General features: G+C 45.5%; 1 protein-coding gene across 1 annotated transcript; it reads left to right on the top strand.

Moving 5' to 3' along the window:
• Positions 1-10,791: 10,791 nt before the first annotated feature.
• RBM15B (RNA binding motif protein 15B) lies at positions 10,792-17,421 on the top strand. Its single transcript, XM_069644102.1, has one exon. The coding sequence runs from the start codon at positions 10,952-10,954 to the stop codon at positions 13,466-13,468; it is 2,517 nt and encodes an 838-aa protein (XP_069500203.1). The 5' UTR covers positions 10,792-10,951; the 3' UTR covers positions 13,469-17,421.
• The last annotated feature ends 338 nt before the right edge of the window (positions 17,422-17,759 follow it).

A 17,759-nucleotide genomic window follows, 5' to 3' on the forward strand; every position in this document is an offset into this window, starting at 1 on the left:
TTGGTGTTTGAATCAGCTTGCGCAATACGATTGTTAAAAGTATCTTTTTTAGCCTGGAAGATGGCTTCTTTGTAGTTGATGGAAGCTAAGATGAGACCATCATTGTGGGCATCAGAAGGATGTCTTTTCCAACAGGTTTCACAGATGCGTTTTTCTTTTCGGAGCACTCTCAGCTGTGGAGTGAACCACGAGTTGAGATGAGCACGTGGTTTTGATTTCCTAAGTTTAATAGGAGCGATAGAGTTTAGTGCAGTGAGCATGGCGTGGTTATATGTATCCGCTAAGATCAAAGGGTCGGAACATGAATCAGAACATGAATCAGAGACTTTGTTGAGGGTAGGGAGGATAAGAGGGAGTAATTTGTCTCCTGTTATGTCCCTTTTATTTCTGGTGGGCAGGGCGGGCTCAATTTTTGGTTTAGAGCGGTGGACAGCTTCTATATTAAAAGTGATAGTATGATGATCTGACCAAGCGCAAGGTTGTAACCTGCTGTTGCAATTGGAATCAGATAACCAATCGAGCGTTCTCCCTTCTATGTGGGTGGGCTCTTGGATATGGTGGGTAAATCCCAAATCAGTTAAAGTATTAGCAAGGTCGGTCGCAGCGAGGTCATTAGGATCTTGGAAACCCAAGTTGAGGTCCCCCAGAAGGATGATTTACGATTTAGTTTTAGATTTGTCTAATAATAGGGATGTGATCTCATCAACAAAAGATGTAGCAGGGCCAGGCGGTCTATAGATAAGATGTACGGTGGCCGTTTGGTTGGGAGATATTGGAAGCTTAACCGAGAGTAACTCAGCTGACTGGATCTTTAGGTAAGACATCACTCTAAGGCCAAGAGAGTTTCTGTGGATGAAGGCAACTCTGCCCTCTCTAGATTGTGTGGTGTTGCGGTTGCATCTAGTGATGGAATAGTCTGTGGGTATGGCAAAGGAGAGTAGGGGTCCGGAGGCTGCATATAGCCATGTCTCTGATATGTTGATAAAATCAAGGTCTGGAGTCTTGATAAGGTCAGCAATGTCCAATGCATATGCAGAGAGGGACCTGGCGTTGACAAGGGCACCCTTGATCTGTGTATCTTTAGGTGAGGGGGGTGATAGGAGGTTAGTCTTAGGTAGTGATGTGGGGGGTTCCAGGTGGCTTTGATTAGGAAATGATGATTTGGTCATGGTGCAAATATTCTGAGTACGCCTGATAGCAGGGGGAAATCTGGAGCCTAGTCTGTTGTTTCTAAGGTGCAAGGCACAAGGTTGATTAAGTGTAGGTTTTTTTGCGAAGTGTTCCAACCATAAGGCAGGGAAGTTAAGGTAATGGTTGGAGGAAGTGGGTGTATCGTTAGGCAAAGTAACACATGTCGGGGGCCATCCCACAGTGTGACTTTGTGACTGAACTCTGTTCCTCCCTTCTGCCTCATTTCCAGCCCAGCTCCCGCCCCTTTCCCTGGAACTGCATCCCTCAACATGACACCCCCCCCCAAATTAAACAGCTGCATAGGTCTTGCAGGATGTTCTCACCCCATCTCTTCAATGAGTCATCGTGGTCTGTTCCTGGCCCGCTGTGGCCGTTCCCTCTCTCTTGCTCCTCGCTCCATGATTTTGGTGTCCTTCAGCTTTGACGCCTCCGCTGCATCAGACTCAGAAGTAGTATTCTTCTCACTCATGACTGGCATGGGGCCGGAGTGATTTATTCAGGAGTATTCTTTTGAAATGCGAGGAGTTTCTCGTTATGTGTCGATGTTCCCATCTGCAGTGATCATCGATCCGTTGCGGGCTGTTATGGCGAGTGGATCTACATGCAACATGGCCATGTGTTTGCTGGTCTAGGGCTGTTTGGCCACCACCACTTCCCCTACCACTAGTGATGAGTCCATGGCTCTTCTTCTCGTGTCTGAGTTGTTCTTCATCTTCTGCTTTGTGTGCAGGTCATTTTCTCTCATCTCCTCGTCCACTGAATGGCCCTGGGTTGCGGACTCATATTGTGGCAACTTTGTGCGAACACTCCTCTCACACATTACTTCCATGGGGCATTTCCCCGTTGATCTGTGCGAGGTGATCCTGTAGTCCATCAACAGCTGATGAAGCAACTTTTTGGAAGGTTGTTCTGTGAGATGTGCTCCCTGGAGTTCTCGTTTTAGGTTGGCCATGAAGCGTTTAATCATCCCATTGGCCTGTGGCCAGAGGGGCGTTACCTTTCTATGAATCCCATATATTTGCTAAACATTTTGAGGTTTTGACCGGGAAACGGCGGCCCATTATCCATCTTCACTTGTCTTGGTATTCCGTATGCCCTGAATATGCGGTCCAGCACCGGAATGGCGTGCTGAGCTGTTGGGGAGGACACGAGTTAGGCCTCAGGGAAGCGTGAGTATTTATCTATAATTGAAAGCACATATTTCCCCCCTTCATTGGGCCTGAAGAAGTCATTTGTAACACTTACAGCACAGTCAAAATAAACTGTCATAGATCTTTGCAACTTGACATAGTGGGGACTCCTTGTTTTGTTTCCCCAGGCCAACAGACCAGCTGTTTATCTTAGACAGTTTCAGTCACGTTCGATGACAACACCCAGCAGCCAGATAGCTACTGATTTAAGGTGCTACTGAGTGCTTTAGCTCTTTTGTAGAGACCGCAGCAATGCAGCGAGCAATTTAAGAACAACGGCTCTCTACTGTGCAAGGTACAACCGCATGACCCGGCCTAATTACATCAGCTGGTCTAAATGCTTTAAGCAGGAAACTGCACTTCTAATCCTGATTCCTATCTTTTCCTATAGGCCAGTGTACTATGTGAAAGTAATCTCGTGGAGCTGTTTTGTGACGCCTGCAGTAACCGACGTTATACCACCCTAAATCCAAGAGGTGTTATTCAGCTAAATAATTCTCCCATTGGAACCCTGGCCTGGTAAAATCTTGTAACCACCCTCTAATGGGTCAGAAAGACGGTGACAACTGAATATAATCTACATAATTTTCATGATGGTCATTCTTAGCAAATAATAGATCTAGTGGAGAAGTTAAGATGACAAGAGTAGATGTAGCAACCTATGCAGGAAGCGAAAATATTGAGAGTTAGGGGTTCATCGCGTGATGCTCCCTTAGAGAATGGTGTTGCAGGATGTTATATTCTGCTAATAGCATAGATTGATTCAAATAATCTATTGGCTATGATGAGATTGATACTTATTTGACATATGGATTTTCAACATCCAATGTATTTGTTATGTTTTTGTGACTGTTAGGCAGAATCCTGTGTAGTGCCCTTAGGGACCACTACACACAATTAAGACTACAGGTGGCAATACAAGTTTTACCTTTGGTACAAGCCTGTACTACTATGTTAAAGTGGTAGCAGTAGTGGAGCAGCCAGGCTTATCTCAGGAGTATATGAGCAGTAGCAGAGATTACACAAAGGGACCAAAATTACTGTGACTTACGCAAACACTGACTCAAGGTTTCAGGTAAAAAATATAAGTACATTTATTTTTAAACCATTTGTTATAAACACGATACTTCTATTAATTCAAAACCACACATAAAATATACTACAACTAACCAATTCACTTTGTACGGTATAACTTCAAGGTAAGTACCCTGTGTTTGAGCGGACCGGTGTTATGAAACAAACGACGTTATCGGGAATACACTTACGATCACTTTTTGAGAGTACTGACAGTTCGGTCTTACTAAAGAAACGTGTATCCGCGGCAAGAAAAGTTACCAGGGCAAAAACACACTTGGCACCTGAGATACCCAGAGAGAGTTGGGGCAAAAATCATAGGCAATACTTTTGTCAAGGCAAACAGAATCAGAGAACACTCTTAGGCAGAAATTCAAAAGTCAATAGGCTGAAGCCAGTGTTAAATGGAACTGGGTTCCTGTTGTCGAGGATCACACAGTCGGATAGTTCACGATTCAACGTAGCCAGGAGTACTTAGATATTGTCAACAGAGGAAGCAAAAGTTATGAGAAGGAGGGAAGACAAGGGCAAGCCTTGGAGATGAAGAAAAGGGATTCACCCAAATTCCTCGAGCAGAACACAGTACCTTATTCAATGAAGTAGCTGGTGCCACGGCCGTTGTTCTTGGTAGTTTCCTGCAGACCCTCGGTTCCTGGAGCTTCGATCCGAAGGAGGGCGTCTGGAGGGTCTGCACCACACAGAGCTGAAGCCGGCAGCAGCGACAGTGAATAAAAGGTGCGAGACTTAAAAACAGGAGAGGCTCTTCATGTGGCTATCCAGACCACTACAGCAGTGTGCAGCAATTTCGACCACAGAGGGTATCCTCTGGCTGTAGAAGATGAGCTGGTTATCTCCACCAAGCTCAAGGGAAGAAGACTCCGGACTGGATCTTCTCTGGTCGTCGAAGGGTAGATAGCTCGGGACTGCAGCAGGGCTTCACCGTAACGTGATAGTTGCAGCAGTCGACTTCTTCTCCGCTTCTCTTCGGTTCCTTGTAGTTACAGTGGCGACTCTGACTTCTAGCCCAAGAGACCTTCCTTTTATGCGAAAATCCCCTATTCACACAGCCTGGCTGTCAATCGCCCTGCAGGGGGGTTGTCCGGCCCGGACAACCACCTCAGCCAATCATGGCAAAGTGCGACTTGGGTTTCCTGGGATACCCTGTGCAGGGGGTGACTACACCCCTCCCTCACATTAAGCCCACCTAGACACCCAGGCGCCTAGAGGAGGGCATCTTGGCAGAAGCCCGCCAAAAGACAGTGAACAAAGAAGGCAAACCTGGTTTGCCGCACAAAGTAAAACACAAGAAGGACTTAAACAAAAAGAAATGGCGAATAAACCTGACCGCAGCCAAAAGAAAAAGTATTTGGTCAAGCGGGTTTGAGTTCGAGGCTAATATAATAGCCTAAAACAATACCACGTTTATATAGTATAATCGCGGGAGAAAAGTTAGGGTAGATACCACTGCCACCAGCCAAGTCTAAATGTTAAAAGAGCGAAACAATGCTCTAGGAGGTACAGATAAAAAGGGCTAAGGATTAAACCTTTCCAGTACTCCATGTAAAATGGGATGTACTGGATCTGTGGTTAAATGACTAAGTAAAGTTAATGGCAACTTTACCCTTTTCTGGTGGACAGTAGTCAGCCTCAGAAATGGAGTCGGTGGGAAGTCTAAAAGATAACCCTGTGTCACTGCACTGAAGGTGCTGTGTAACACACAAAAGAAGGGGGCTACTGAAGTGGTGTACTCCAGAGTCCACAATCACAAAAACAGATGAAATACACATGAAGAAAACACCTGTAAGAGTGGGAAAAAGGGGTACACTCTTACCAAGTGGAAAAAATTAACTCCAGTGATCCAGCAAAGCTGCTGGGGGACTCACTAGGTAAGGGAAATTAGCCATTGAATGAGAATTCTCCCTAACAATGCCGCAGGGGAAGACACCCAGGGTGGTGACATTCGGTTGAAACAATATTCCCCGGTGAATCAAGACCGGCGATATCAAGTGGAAAATGACACTTGTCATGGTGTTTATTGAAATTTAATGTTTTATTCTGTTGTGTCCTTTATGAAGAGTGGAATTCCCAATATTTACACACGCCCCTGATGAATTTCCCACACTGACTAACAGGAAAAGAAACATATTGGGCAGCATGAACACAAATATGGAAGAATGAAGATGTGTTTGTAGTTTTTATGGATGTGTTTTTGAGAATGAAAGCATAAGTTTGAATGGTTTGCATTAATAATAGTGTTGATGTTTGAGGTCAAATGAATACACAGCATTAGACACTAAGTGGGGGTTACTAAAATATAATTCCTTCCTTTTATGTACTTTTGTGTGTTATTGTGTTTTTCACTCGCTGTTTGAATTTATTTAAGATGTATTATAGAGAAACAGGCTTATGTATTTCGTTTGCCCTGTGCTTCTTGGAAGCTTTTAGATAGCCAGTAACTATTAAAATTATGTTTTTTTGAAACGTATATCTGTGCCAGTATTTAATGTGATGGTACAGTGCTGAAGGTTGTTCTTCCCTGGAATGGCTACAAATTCTAGTAGACCAGAGGTAGTTGTTGTATGCAAATGTTAAGGTTGATAACCTTGTTGAAGGGTTTGCCTGCTGGTAGCACGTCCTTCATACCTCCTTTGATTGTTTTGTTGCCCGGAGAAGTCAGCCACCACTACTTCCCAGACCCCTCCCAGCGGTTCAGGGTGTCTATTGGGTGTAATGAGACAGCACGTGGGGCATTCCCGCAACATCTCGCCCACTAGCGAGTCCAACTCTGGGAACCAGACCTTTTTCCTCAGCATCCGCTTAGTGGAAACACTGCCACTGTGTCCCTCATGTGCAATCTCAACAACCTTTCTTTTCAGTGTGGTTGGAATCACGATTTTGTGCCCCTTGAGCAGTAGTTTCTCCTCTGAGAATGCCAGCTCTTCTTTCACCTGTAGTAGCCTTTCCACCTCTTTTCTTACATCATCGTTCTCTAGTCTGCTCCTTTTCTTCACTCTCCGACACTGCCCTGATCTTAGTCCTTCACTGATGATTTGGCAGGCAGAGTCGTTCTCAACCTCCTGTGTCAATCTGGTTGGATCTATTCCTTTTGCAAACGGCTTGTTGTACCAGATATCTAATGTACCTGTCCACAATTGATAGCTCTGGTGAGATCCCTGATCTTGAAGTTGGGACAGAAAGTCGGCCGGGTTTTCCTCTTTTGCCAGTCTATGAATAATGTCGAATGCGTAGTCCTTTAATCTGAGTCCCCATCTGGCGATGCAGGGTGGCGTCTTCGCCTGGGGATGCTGTATAGGAATACTAGGGCCTGGTGATCAGTGATTATTTTAAAAGGCTTACCGTATAAGAACAGGTGGAAATGTTTGCAAGCCCATACAACCGCCAAGCTCTCTTATTCGGCTTGCGAGTAGGCTCTCTCCGTTGTTGATAGGCTCCTGCTTGTGCATGCAGGAGCCTGAGTTGTCTTTGTCCTTTTGGGCTAGAATATCTCCCAACACGACCGGACTCGAGTCCACCGTCAAATCCGATTCACGTTCAGCGTCGAAGTAGGCCATGTTTTCCGTCTGCGCAACGCCACTGTGTATGGTCGTGAAGGCTTGTTGGCATTCCTCCAGCCAGTGGAATGATGCATGCTGTTTCGTAAGAGCTTGCAGCGGCTCGCTAATGGTGGAAAAGTCTTTTATGTACCTGGTGCAATAGATATCGAGTCCTAGGAAAGATCGGAGCTCTGAGACACTTGATGGTGGTGGAGTCTCATTGAGTGCCGTAACCTTGTCTGGGCCAGGGGTCATTCTGTTCTCTGAAAAAATGTGTCCAAAGAACCTAAGTGTTCTTTTCCAAAATTCGCATTTGTCTTTGTTCAGGGTGAGGTTAGCTACTTCAAGGGCAAGGGACACTCTTAATAGAGTGTCATGGTGTTTTTTTCACATCATTGCTGTAATTCATACAGTTCGGGATATGTTTGATCACGTTGTGTTATCACTACTTGAAATATTTTGGCCGTGAATGACACACTGAAGCTTAACCTCTTGTATTGGTACAGGCACAGATGTGTCACGAAATTCATGATGTTCCTGCTCTCTGGGTTCAACACCAATTGATGGTACCTCTTTTGTAAGTCTAACATGGAGAACATCTTGGCCCCGTTGACGAGGTGTATCATGTCCGTGATGCGTGGCGCCATGTGTCTCATCCTTTAAATGGCCTGATTATGCCTCCTCATCTCGACACACATGCAAATGGCGTCAATCCCTTTCTTAGTGGGCCTGGTTACAGGCTCTATCATATCTTGTTTAAGCAGTTTGTGTAGTTCCTCTTGTACTTTCAGTTGTATGTTGACAGGGATTCATCTGTAATGTAGCACCACTGGTGGGATCTCCTCGTCAATGTGCATTTAGATTTGCCGGTTGTGCAACTTTCCTATCCCCTTGAACAGCGTTGGATGTAGTTCCTTGATCGTGGACCATTAGTTTGTACAACACGTGAATGAGGCCCATTTCTATTGCTGTTCTGAAACTCAGAATACACCCACTCTCGATGTTAGTGGAGATTACATGAATAGGAATTTTCTTCGCCTGTGTTTTGTACCGACACTGTGCTTTTAATTGTACTAGGCACTTTAAGGGTGTATTGGCTCTGTATGGGTATATGTCCACGCTGGTCAGTCTGAGTTTGGGCATCAGCTGCTGTTCCTTGTAAACCTTGTTTACTGTGGCGTCTGTGTCTATAAGAAACTCATCGGTCTCTCGTTCAAACCCAAAATTAAGGTGGGGCTGTGTTCAGTTGCTGTTGTGTTTCCTAGTGCATACAGGTATCCTTTTTTTCTTTGTTCTCCTTCAGATGAGCTCTGCTCAGTCTCTGACAAAGATTGTTCTACCAGGTACCGGATGTATCATCTTGAGCGTCATTCTGGGCTTGTTTGTACCATGTGGTACCTCCATCTGACTCTCCTTTCTCTTCTCAGTCTCTCATCACCTGATTCCGGGTCACATTTCCCTGCTTCCTTCGGTTTATCAAGTATATGTGCCGTTGCTTGGGAAACTTGAGTTGCTGTGGTGTTGCCTCTCATTTTGTGTCTGCTTGCTGTCCCTCTTCCCCCATCTCTTCCCCCTTCCCGGTTTATCCGACATACTGACTTAAAGTGTGCTTCTTCTCCACATGCGGAGCACCAGTGACCAATCGCGGGGCACGCCACATCATGACGATATTTGTAACCGCACTTGTAACAGAATGGTTTCCCTGTAGCCATGTGCTCATTCTGTAACCTGTGAATCTGGATTCTGTAGCAATTTACATCGAAAAGCATGAGACTTGCACCCCGTTATAATGTGAGATCTTAGCGCCTCTGTGTTTGAATAATTTCCAAAGTCGCAGTGTTTCATTTTAATGTGAAGTTTCCTGATGTAGGTATCCATGGTTTCACCTTTAGCCTGCTTTGTGCTATGAAACAAATGTCTTTTGTAATCTACGTTGGTGTGTGGCGTAAAATATGCCGCTTGCGCCACCTTCAGTCCTTGTATGGTGTCAATGGTGTCCACGGGCAGTTCATCTATAATATTCCTTGTGGCTCGTTCCACTGCTTGTTTTAGCAGGCTTTGCTGTTGTGCATCACCACTGTGGCCCCCATGTATAAGTCGAAATCCCTTATCCATCTCGCCCATCGTGGCCCCATATTGCTAGTGTCCGATACATAAAATGTTCTGGGTAGCTGAATGGCCAGCGGGTCTGGCATTCGACGTGTGCCTTGTGCGACACTGGAGTGTGACCGGAACGTCTTCCTCAGACATGTTTGTTGCCCACAGGGTTTCCCACCCTTATGTTCTTCCCTCTCACTTTGGGTTTTGCTCACAGCCCCAGGACTTCCTTTATGGGCTTTCCTCCCTCATTAATCACCTCAGCACAGTTGTACCGGGCGTGGCCCCTTGTGGAGCTATCCAGTCGCTTGGGGAGGCACGAGCACTGCATGACTTGCGTGATGGATGTTGGGGTTAGCAGCCACTTTGTAGGCATGAGCACTGCCATGGATGGCCTTTGTCTGGGCATTCCTTAGGTCTCCCCACTCACTGCTGCAGCCACGGGTTGTCCCTTGTCTCGTTCTGCTTCCCTGCTCACTGTCGTAGCAACGGGGCTAGGTACTGGCTCACATGGGCGGACCGCCTTGGGCTGGCCAGCTGCTCCTCTGGGTCTATCCCATAGCTCTCAACTCACCCGCTTTTGGCAGGCGTCACCCGCCTTGCAAAGGGCTGACTCACCCGCCAAGCCTCCTGCACGCCCATTCATTCCAATGAGCGTCTCACCCGCCAAAAACAAAATTGGGTGATTTCACCCGCCTTTGCGAGACAAATGGTTGAGAGCTATGCTATCCCTCTGCCCCACAGTCGGCCTGCTACTTCAAGGGGGCCGCCGACCATTCACACCGATCGCACTGGGCATGAACGAGACGGAGCAACTGCTAAAACGTCTTTATTCCCCTGTGTACAACTTAACCCTGTCCCTCCTTTCCGCATCACTTCCCGCCCCCCTTCCCCGGAACTGCATACCTCAACATGACAATGATATTGTGGCTCCCCTTGTGTACCCGCAGCCTAGTTCCCTACATCTGTAATAGGTCCATCCTTACATTAACGTTTATCTTTTATGTATATTCTCCCCCTGTGAGGGACTTGGCATTGTTTTGTACTGTTTACTGTTATCTCTTCTAAAATTACAATAAACGTTTCTAAAAGGTGCAGATCCTACTCTAGCAATTGTCACTGATTTGTGCTATCCTCGTATCCCTACATGTTATTTTCTTTTGTCAAAGTCACAAGCTTAATTCACTCATCTTGTTTCAACTTTCATCCTCCTGGAGAAAAAAACGCTGCGCCAATGCAAGATACCGTCGAAAGCAGACAATTTCTCTCTTGTGTATTCCCTTTGGAGTTTTCAAATATTGGCATGCAAGGCCGCAGTATACAAAGCCTGAAGCCATGTGCGTTCATTGTCCAACTTTGAACATGTTTACTCGGAAGGGGTTACTTCACCAGGCTGTTTTTCTCCCATGAGTGATGCCGTCTTGGGACAGCAATGCCCTGTTACCACGCAGGGTACTATGTTGCCAGGCTCAGAGCACCAATGGCAACACGTTGTATTATTCCCTCGTGTCCCTGCTCCTCCTCACCGCTGTAACCAAGTAAATTGTAAGTATAGATCTGACAGGTACGGGTGGGGCACAAGCGTACTTACAAAGCGCATGCGCAAATGTGGCTTGTTCATCGTATTGGTTGAACAAAACGCGGAACCGGCTCTTCCAGGAAGCTGCGTGATTTGATCGCGGAGCACTGCGCATATGCGGTCCTCAGAGATGACGTTTGGTCAACTGTGGAAGGAGTACGCTGCGTCACTTCCTGTGATGGGTGCTAGTCCGTACTGTTTGCCCTGCGTTCCCCTTTTGTCCAATATGGCGGCTTAGCGGGGCTTTTGAGAACAGTGGGGTCAACATGAAACGGCACAGCGATCGTGACTGCAGCTCCCCCAGAGCTAGTGGAAAGCGACAGCGGGAGCGAGACCGTGAGCGGGGAAGGGAACGCGACGGGGGCAGCCGCCGGGAGGAGGGGCCCACAGACAGCGGCTCCAACAACCGCAGCAGCAGGTATCGTAAAAACTCTGAAGAACGCGGCACGAATCGGTCTGGACGCAGCGACAGCCGAGACCGCTTTAGCTCACGCCGCGAGGAACGCTCGGGCGGCGGGGGCGATTCCTCCAACCACAGACCACAACACCCACCTGAGCCCCTGACTAGCCGTAATCAGGGGCGAGCCGGCAAACCATTGAAGCCCGAACCTGCCCTTTCAGTCACGTCGGCTGGAGAATACAAGACTCTCTTGGTGAGTGGACTAGGGGCTCAGCTGTTACCAGACGTTCAGCTGGAAGATGCTATTTTCCGACAGTTCAACAAGTACGGTGATATCAGCGTCAAGCTCTCTCATACTCCGGAATTGGGTCGTGTTGCCTATGTTAACTTTCGTCATCCGCAGGATGCCAAGGACGCACGTAATGCCAAAGGGGGACGACTAGAACTCTGCGATCGCCCTGTCGTGGTAGAACCTGTTTTCCTACAGAGCCGCAGTCGCACGCCCCCCGAACCGGCCTACATACCCACTCATGGCTACCAGTATAAACAGCGATCCCTCTCGCCCAGGCTGCCACGCCACAACACTTTCACGCTGGAGGCAGCCGGGCTCTCCAGGGAGCGAGAGAGGGCGGTGGACTATTATGGCATGCAGGATGAGAGGACCCGGCCATATGGCATCACTGTAGCAGAAGAGGACCTTATGCCCGAGGATGACCAACGTGCCACCAGGAACCTGTTTATTGGCAACGTAGACCCAGCCATCAAGGAAATTGAACTGCGGCGTGCCTTTGAAAAATATGGGTTGATCGAGGAGGTTGTTATCAAGAATCCTGCCAAAGGAGTCGGTGGAAGCGGTGGTGTCTATGCATTCCTCAAATTTCACAACCTGGATATGGCTCATCGTGCCAAGGTGGCTATGTCCGGTCAGATCATTGGTCGGAACGCCATTAAAATTGGATATGGGAAAGTCAATCCAACCACCCGCCTATGGGTTGGTGGCCTTGGTCCAAATACTTCATTGGCGGCCCTAGCCAGAGAATTTGATCGCTTTGGTAGCATCAAAACCATCGACTATGTCAAGGGAGACAACTTTGCATACATCCAATATGAAAGTCTAGATGCTGCACAGGCTGCATGCTCGAAAATGCGGGGCTACCCGCTTGGAGGTGCAGATAGGAGACTAAGGGTTGATTTTGCCAGAACAGAGGAATCCAGGTATCCCCAACAGTACCAACCAACACTGCTGCCAGTGCATTACGAATTGTTACCAGAGAGTTACAGTCGGCACAGAAATTTAGAACAAGACTTAAGGGTGAGGGATAGAACTCCTCCTCATTTGTTGTACTCTGATCGTGATAGGGTTTTTGCAGAGGGCGACTGGACCAGCCCCGCCAAAGTCTCAGAACGCAGAAACAGTTTGGAGAATTACAGTCGCGTGGCACGTAGCCGCAGTGGGGAGCACTGGGGCAGCGATGGTGAACGTACAGTGCCCAAACCTTGGGAGGAAAGGCGGAAACGTCGAAGCCTTTCTGGTGAGCGTGGCAGGGCTCCGCTTCTGCTATTTGAAGACAAATGCAGGACCAAAGCTACTGTGCCAACTGTTGAACGTAGTAGCCCTGACCGGACCCGTAAAGAGAATCATGTTGCCAATGCTGTACCTGAAAAAGACCAGAACATCCCTGTGCTGAACAATAAACATGTGCCAGACGAGAAAAAGAGACTGCCCACACCAGAATCTTCCCAGCAGAAGAAAAAAGAGAGCGAACACAATCATCGAACTATTGAACCTGCACCAAAACCACCACCTGAACTGAAATGTGAGACCAAAAAGCCCAAAACGTTATCGGAGTATGCTCAGACACTATCGCATGCTTGGAGTGGTCACCTAGTGCTGAAGAACAGCTGCTTCCCTACCTCCATGCACGTTCTTGAGGGAGATACTGGACTTCCTAGCGCCCTATTGAAAGATCACACATCTGGTGGTAAATTAACTCAGTTGAAGATTGCTCAGAGGCTTCGACTTGACCAACCGAAGCTGGATGAGGTCACACGTAGGATTAAACAAGGCACACCTGGTGGTTATGCTGTGTTGCTTGCTACCCAAACTTCACTAGTAGGAGCAGCAACTGGAGTGACCTTGCCCGCTGAGCTTGGGTTACAAAGACGTCTCCTTAGGAATCTTGTCTCGTACTTAAAACAGAAGCAGGCTGCTGGTGTCATCAGTCTACCCGTGGGGGGGGCAAAGGTCCGGGAGGGCACGGGTATGCTTTATGCCTTCCCTCCCTGTGACTTTTCACAGCAGTACCTCCAGGCAGCCCTCAGGACATTGGGTAGCTTAGAAGAGGAACATATGATAATGGTTATAGTGAAGGACTCTGCGTAATGCCACCTCCATGCAAACTATTATCTAATTTTATGATTCCACAAGTCCTGAGGTCATTTCTTTGAAGCAGATTTTAGCTGCGAACCAAACACAAAACAGATATTGAACCTGTTTTCTTTTTTTAGCTCTTAACTGAAGTTCTGACCTTGTGAATGGAGACCGTTTAATTTGTTTTTAATGACATTTCAGATGTGTCCTGTAAAATATATATACATATATATTTTGTTCATATTTTAACCAGTTTTCTGGAACGTTGTCAGTAAAACCATGGGTCATCAATGAGTTTTAAAACATCCCGGTCGTCTAGTTTTTAAAGTTAAACTCAAATATGCTGTTTTCAATGCACGCTCTCCAAGTCTTGGTCTTTTTATATGCACACCTACGTAACATGTATCTTTGTGGCTTCCACAATGATGGTAGTAGCAATGGGTCTGTTTTATATAAGCCTATTCAGACAATTATCCAGAGTCCCAGATCCTGAATGCTCATGGAAGTGTGCTTGTGTAAGCTGAGGCAAGCGCCTCTGGTCAGAAGGTACGTTGTTGTTCAAAAGCCACTGGTAATTCCCTTTGCTCTTTAACCACATACTAATAGTTGTATTGATTTAGTGTGGTATTGCGAGCTTATTGGATCATTTTTGCCTCACATGGGTGATTCTTTTACACAAGTGATATTTTCAAAACTTAAAAATCCCAGCAATCTTGAATTCTAAAATGTATATTTAGACAGAAATATTATTAAAGCAAATACTTTAGGTTTCATATTTCTTTAAACAATCATGAGAAATCCCGTACCAGATGCTAGAGATGTTAAAGGCACTACTAAGGGTTTCCATGTTGCGATGATGAAACATCTTCTAGATGTTTAAACACCTTTGCACACATGGATAGTCTCGCCACATATATGAATATACCAGTTTCTGCCCCATCAGTTTTAGACGCGTATGGATAATTCTCATGTATCACTCCGTGCACCAGTGCCTATTGTCCATAGAGGGCTAAATATGTGTTCTTTATATAGAGGACAGCACACTGATTCCAACACAAAGTCTTCAACAGGTGATGCATGCAGGTTTACTTATTGGTTGTCTGTAACACAAACAGGGCAATTCCCCTATAATCAAAAGCCCATGGGCGATTATCGTGTGCAGTCAATTCTGCTACACCTGCCTAAATTAAAACACAATGCACATCTTTTTGTGTCTTGTCATGCATCCAGAGATCCAACCATTGCTACATATCACATATACAACCCCACACTTGTTTATTATATGCACAGATTGTTGAACATGCTCTTGTCATTTACGGAGTCTCACGTGCATTCTTCTTTGCACAAATATTTCAAATATAGATGTGTACAAATGATCCCACGCACAAAGTAGCATATATTGATTCTCAATACTTGGGCTCAAAGTTGCTAGCCAAGCATAAGTCACTCGCCTCCCTCGGGTCTACACCTGGACACAACACAGCACATCAGTGAAGAGTGTACATGTTGAGCCGTGATAAGCTATGCAAACACTTTAGCAAAATGCTTTCAGAAAATACCATTAGACTGGTAAGTAGTATAAATGGTACTCCAATACAGTCATCTAAATTTTGAAATTATTTTTAACTTTTCTTATCGCAACGTATTAGAGTAGAGTCCATTACTGCAAACGCTTTCCATACCATGATGCAGGGTATTCCGTGCTTAGACGTTGCTAAGAAGTATTTCATTCTGTGTTGCTTTCCCAGGCTGCCTTCTCTCATTTCATCACCCTTGCACCAGAAAGTTTCTCGTAGGGCCGAATGTCGGGCCTGGGGGCTTTCTTTGGTTAATGTGGTGCAACAGTGTCTCTCATGTTGTTTGGTTTTGGGGTTGTGTATTAGGTGCGAGTACGTTTTTGGTGCCGCAGTTTTCGGGTGAGTTGAGCCTTGGTTATAGTCTGCAGGTGTTGTGTAGGCCAGTTTCATTCACCTTTTGATTTTAGAGCCTATTTATCACTGCATTCTTTTCTGATGAGGTGTTCAGCAATTTATTTTACAACCTTCTACTACTCAAGAAAATCTATTCAGAAACCTACTGCTTTGACTAATAACCCCAGTAATGTAAAACTAAGTAAAAACTGCATCCATAATGCTGGCAGAGCATCCGAATTTACCCATAGTACTTTTGGACTTCCCTGCCCCACCAAAAGAAGTTAATCGACATGCATGCAGTAATTACTTTAAAATGTGGATCCCTGAATTACTACCCCATGTCCTACTGCTAGATAAGGGAGATCTTCTTACTAGTTTGAGAACAAGTTTTCAAGCAAATCAAAGCAAGACTTATCTTTACATGCAGTCAAGCAACAACTACCGCCATATTAAATGGGCCTCATTTTCCGATCGCAGTGTAAAGGGGTGGTATACTCGCATGTATGCCACCCTTTTGCACTTTGGCATGCAAATGAGGTAAACACTGCCTTCCGTGTACGCATAGCAGACAGCCTTTTAAGCTGGATTCCTTTGGGATCCACCTGCTTTTTGCTGGTGTCAAAAGTAGGCCGATTTACTAGAAATCCACAGCATTTGCTCCTGCATGAAAATCTATGCTGGTGGTAATTCTGTATTTGCATGGCATAGGGGGAGAATGAATTGTAGCTTGCGATCCACTCTTTCGCTCTGGCATACAAATGAATGTCGGGCTGTTACGCCCTGGAGCAAAATGAGTTACACTGCATGGTGCAGAAACAATTTGTAGCTGTGAATCTACTTTTTACGTTGGGCACTGGTCTAACCGCTACTAAGGGGAAGGCACGAGGGACTGCTAAGAGCTGAAGCATTGTAGTGTTTTGCAGCAAGAGGCAACAAATAGGCAGAATTAAAATACAATTTGGAAATATTTATGAGTATTTTCAAAGGGTGCAGTGTGTGTATTATAATACCTTAATTACCCACTGACCTTCTGTAATTGACCCTGTCTTTGGCACCCTTGGTGGTACATAAATGTGTGATTAAAACGCTACAATAGTAAATGGATTAGTGGCATCCAGCTGCATTGTATGTCATGTGTTTACTTAATGTTCACAGTCGCATCTCCTAAATTCTTGCGGAATTTTAGGAGACGCACAGCCCCAACACACCCATTTAGTGTGTGTGTATTCACAGGGAACTGAATGTGATTTACATGTTACATTGTTCTTTCAATTTCTCTAGTACAATTTTTTTTTTTTAACTTAATGCAGATGTATTTACTATTATAAATGCTGTGCACTCTTTCAATATAATGCAACAAAAGTATCCATCCTGTATACTTGTCACCAGATCAGGCAACACTATTCTTTATTTGCAATTTTTTACTACAAGCATTTTGCCCTTGGCGTGCGCGAGGTTGATAGAAGTTTAGGACAGTACCACTATTTGTACAGTTGCAAAAGGAGATGCTCCAATTTTCATGGACTAAGGCTGCTCTTGATGGTGGTCTCTATATGTTTATAACAAGTTTTCTTTGCATTTACTCTTCAACCAAATCAGATGCTTTACTCCTGGTTGAGGCCGGAGAAGGGCATTGGGGCTCTAAAGTGCAAAGTGGCACGACACATGTTTGCTGGTATATTTTGATTAATTGTAATTTGATAATGTGGGCATCTATTCTTCCTACTGTTCTAAGCTGGGTATTTGTGGATTGCTTACACCTCCATGTTCAATAAGCAGGCCAGTTAAGGCAATACGCCAAGACGTGGCCCACCAACGACATTTCATCAATCTTACCAGGCGTACACATTTTAAACTACAAGCCACTACCCAGGCAGTAAGTTACTTGCCGTCTGTTTTCTACATGCACAAATCAAACCATTTCTTATTCGTGAAGTCAATTATCGCTCGCTGATGGCAAGTGTAAATTGTGAGGCCTGACTCTTAAATTATTTGTATACTGGCAGTACTGCTTTCCGACGTTTGATATTAAAACATTTGGTACGTTTTTAAGGGATGGATGGATGTTTGTTCTTTTGTATGCACTGCCACTTTTCTCTAAAAATGCCTTCCCCCCAAAATGGGCAATCTGAATATTGTGGTCTAAAACACAGCAAAAAGATACACCATGGTATTCAGGGTTCATAGGATTCTTTTTATTGGTTTCACATATTGCAATTGAACCCACTTTTCTTGACCCTGGCCGTTTAAAGATCACGCATCTTACTATCGTATGTTACACGATTAATATACAGTGGCTTGTGATCTTGTGGGAACTGCAGGTGCTCACATTAAAAATAGGACGCCAAAAGGTAAAATATATAATAGAACATTTGGGTTGAAAGGCTGAC

Source organism: Ambystoma mexicanum, chromosome 2p (genome assembly GCF_040938575.1).
Source record: "Ambystoma mexicanum isolate Mex_15411 chromosome 2p, UKY_AmexF1_1, whole genome shotgun sequence".
Classification (NCBI taxonomy): Eukaryota; Metazoa; Chordata; class Amphibia; order Caudata; family Ambystomatidae; genus Ambystoma; species Ambystoma mexicanum.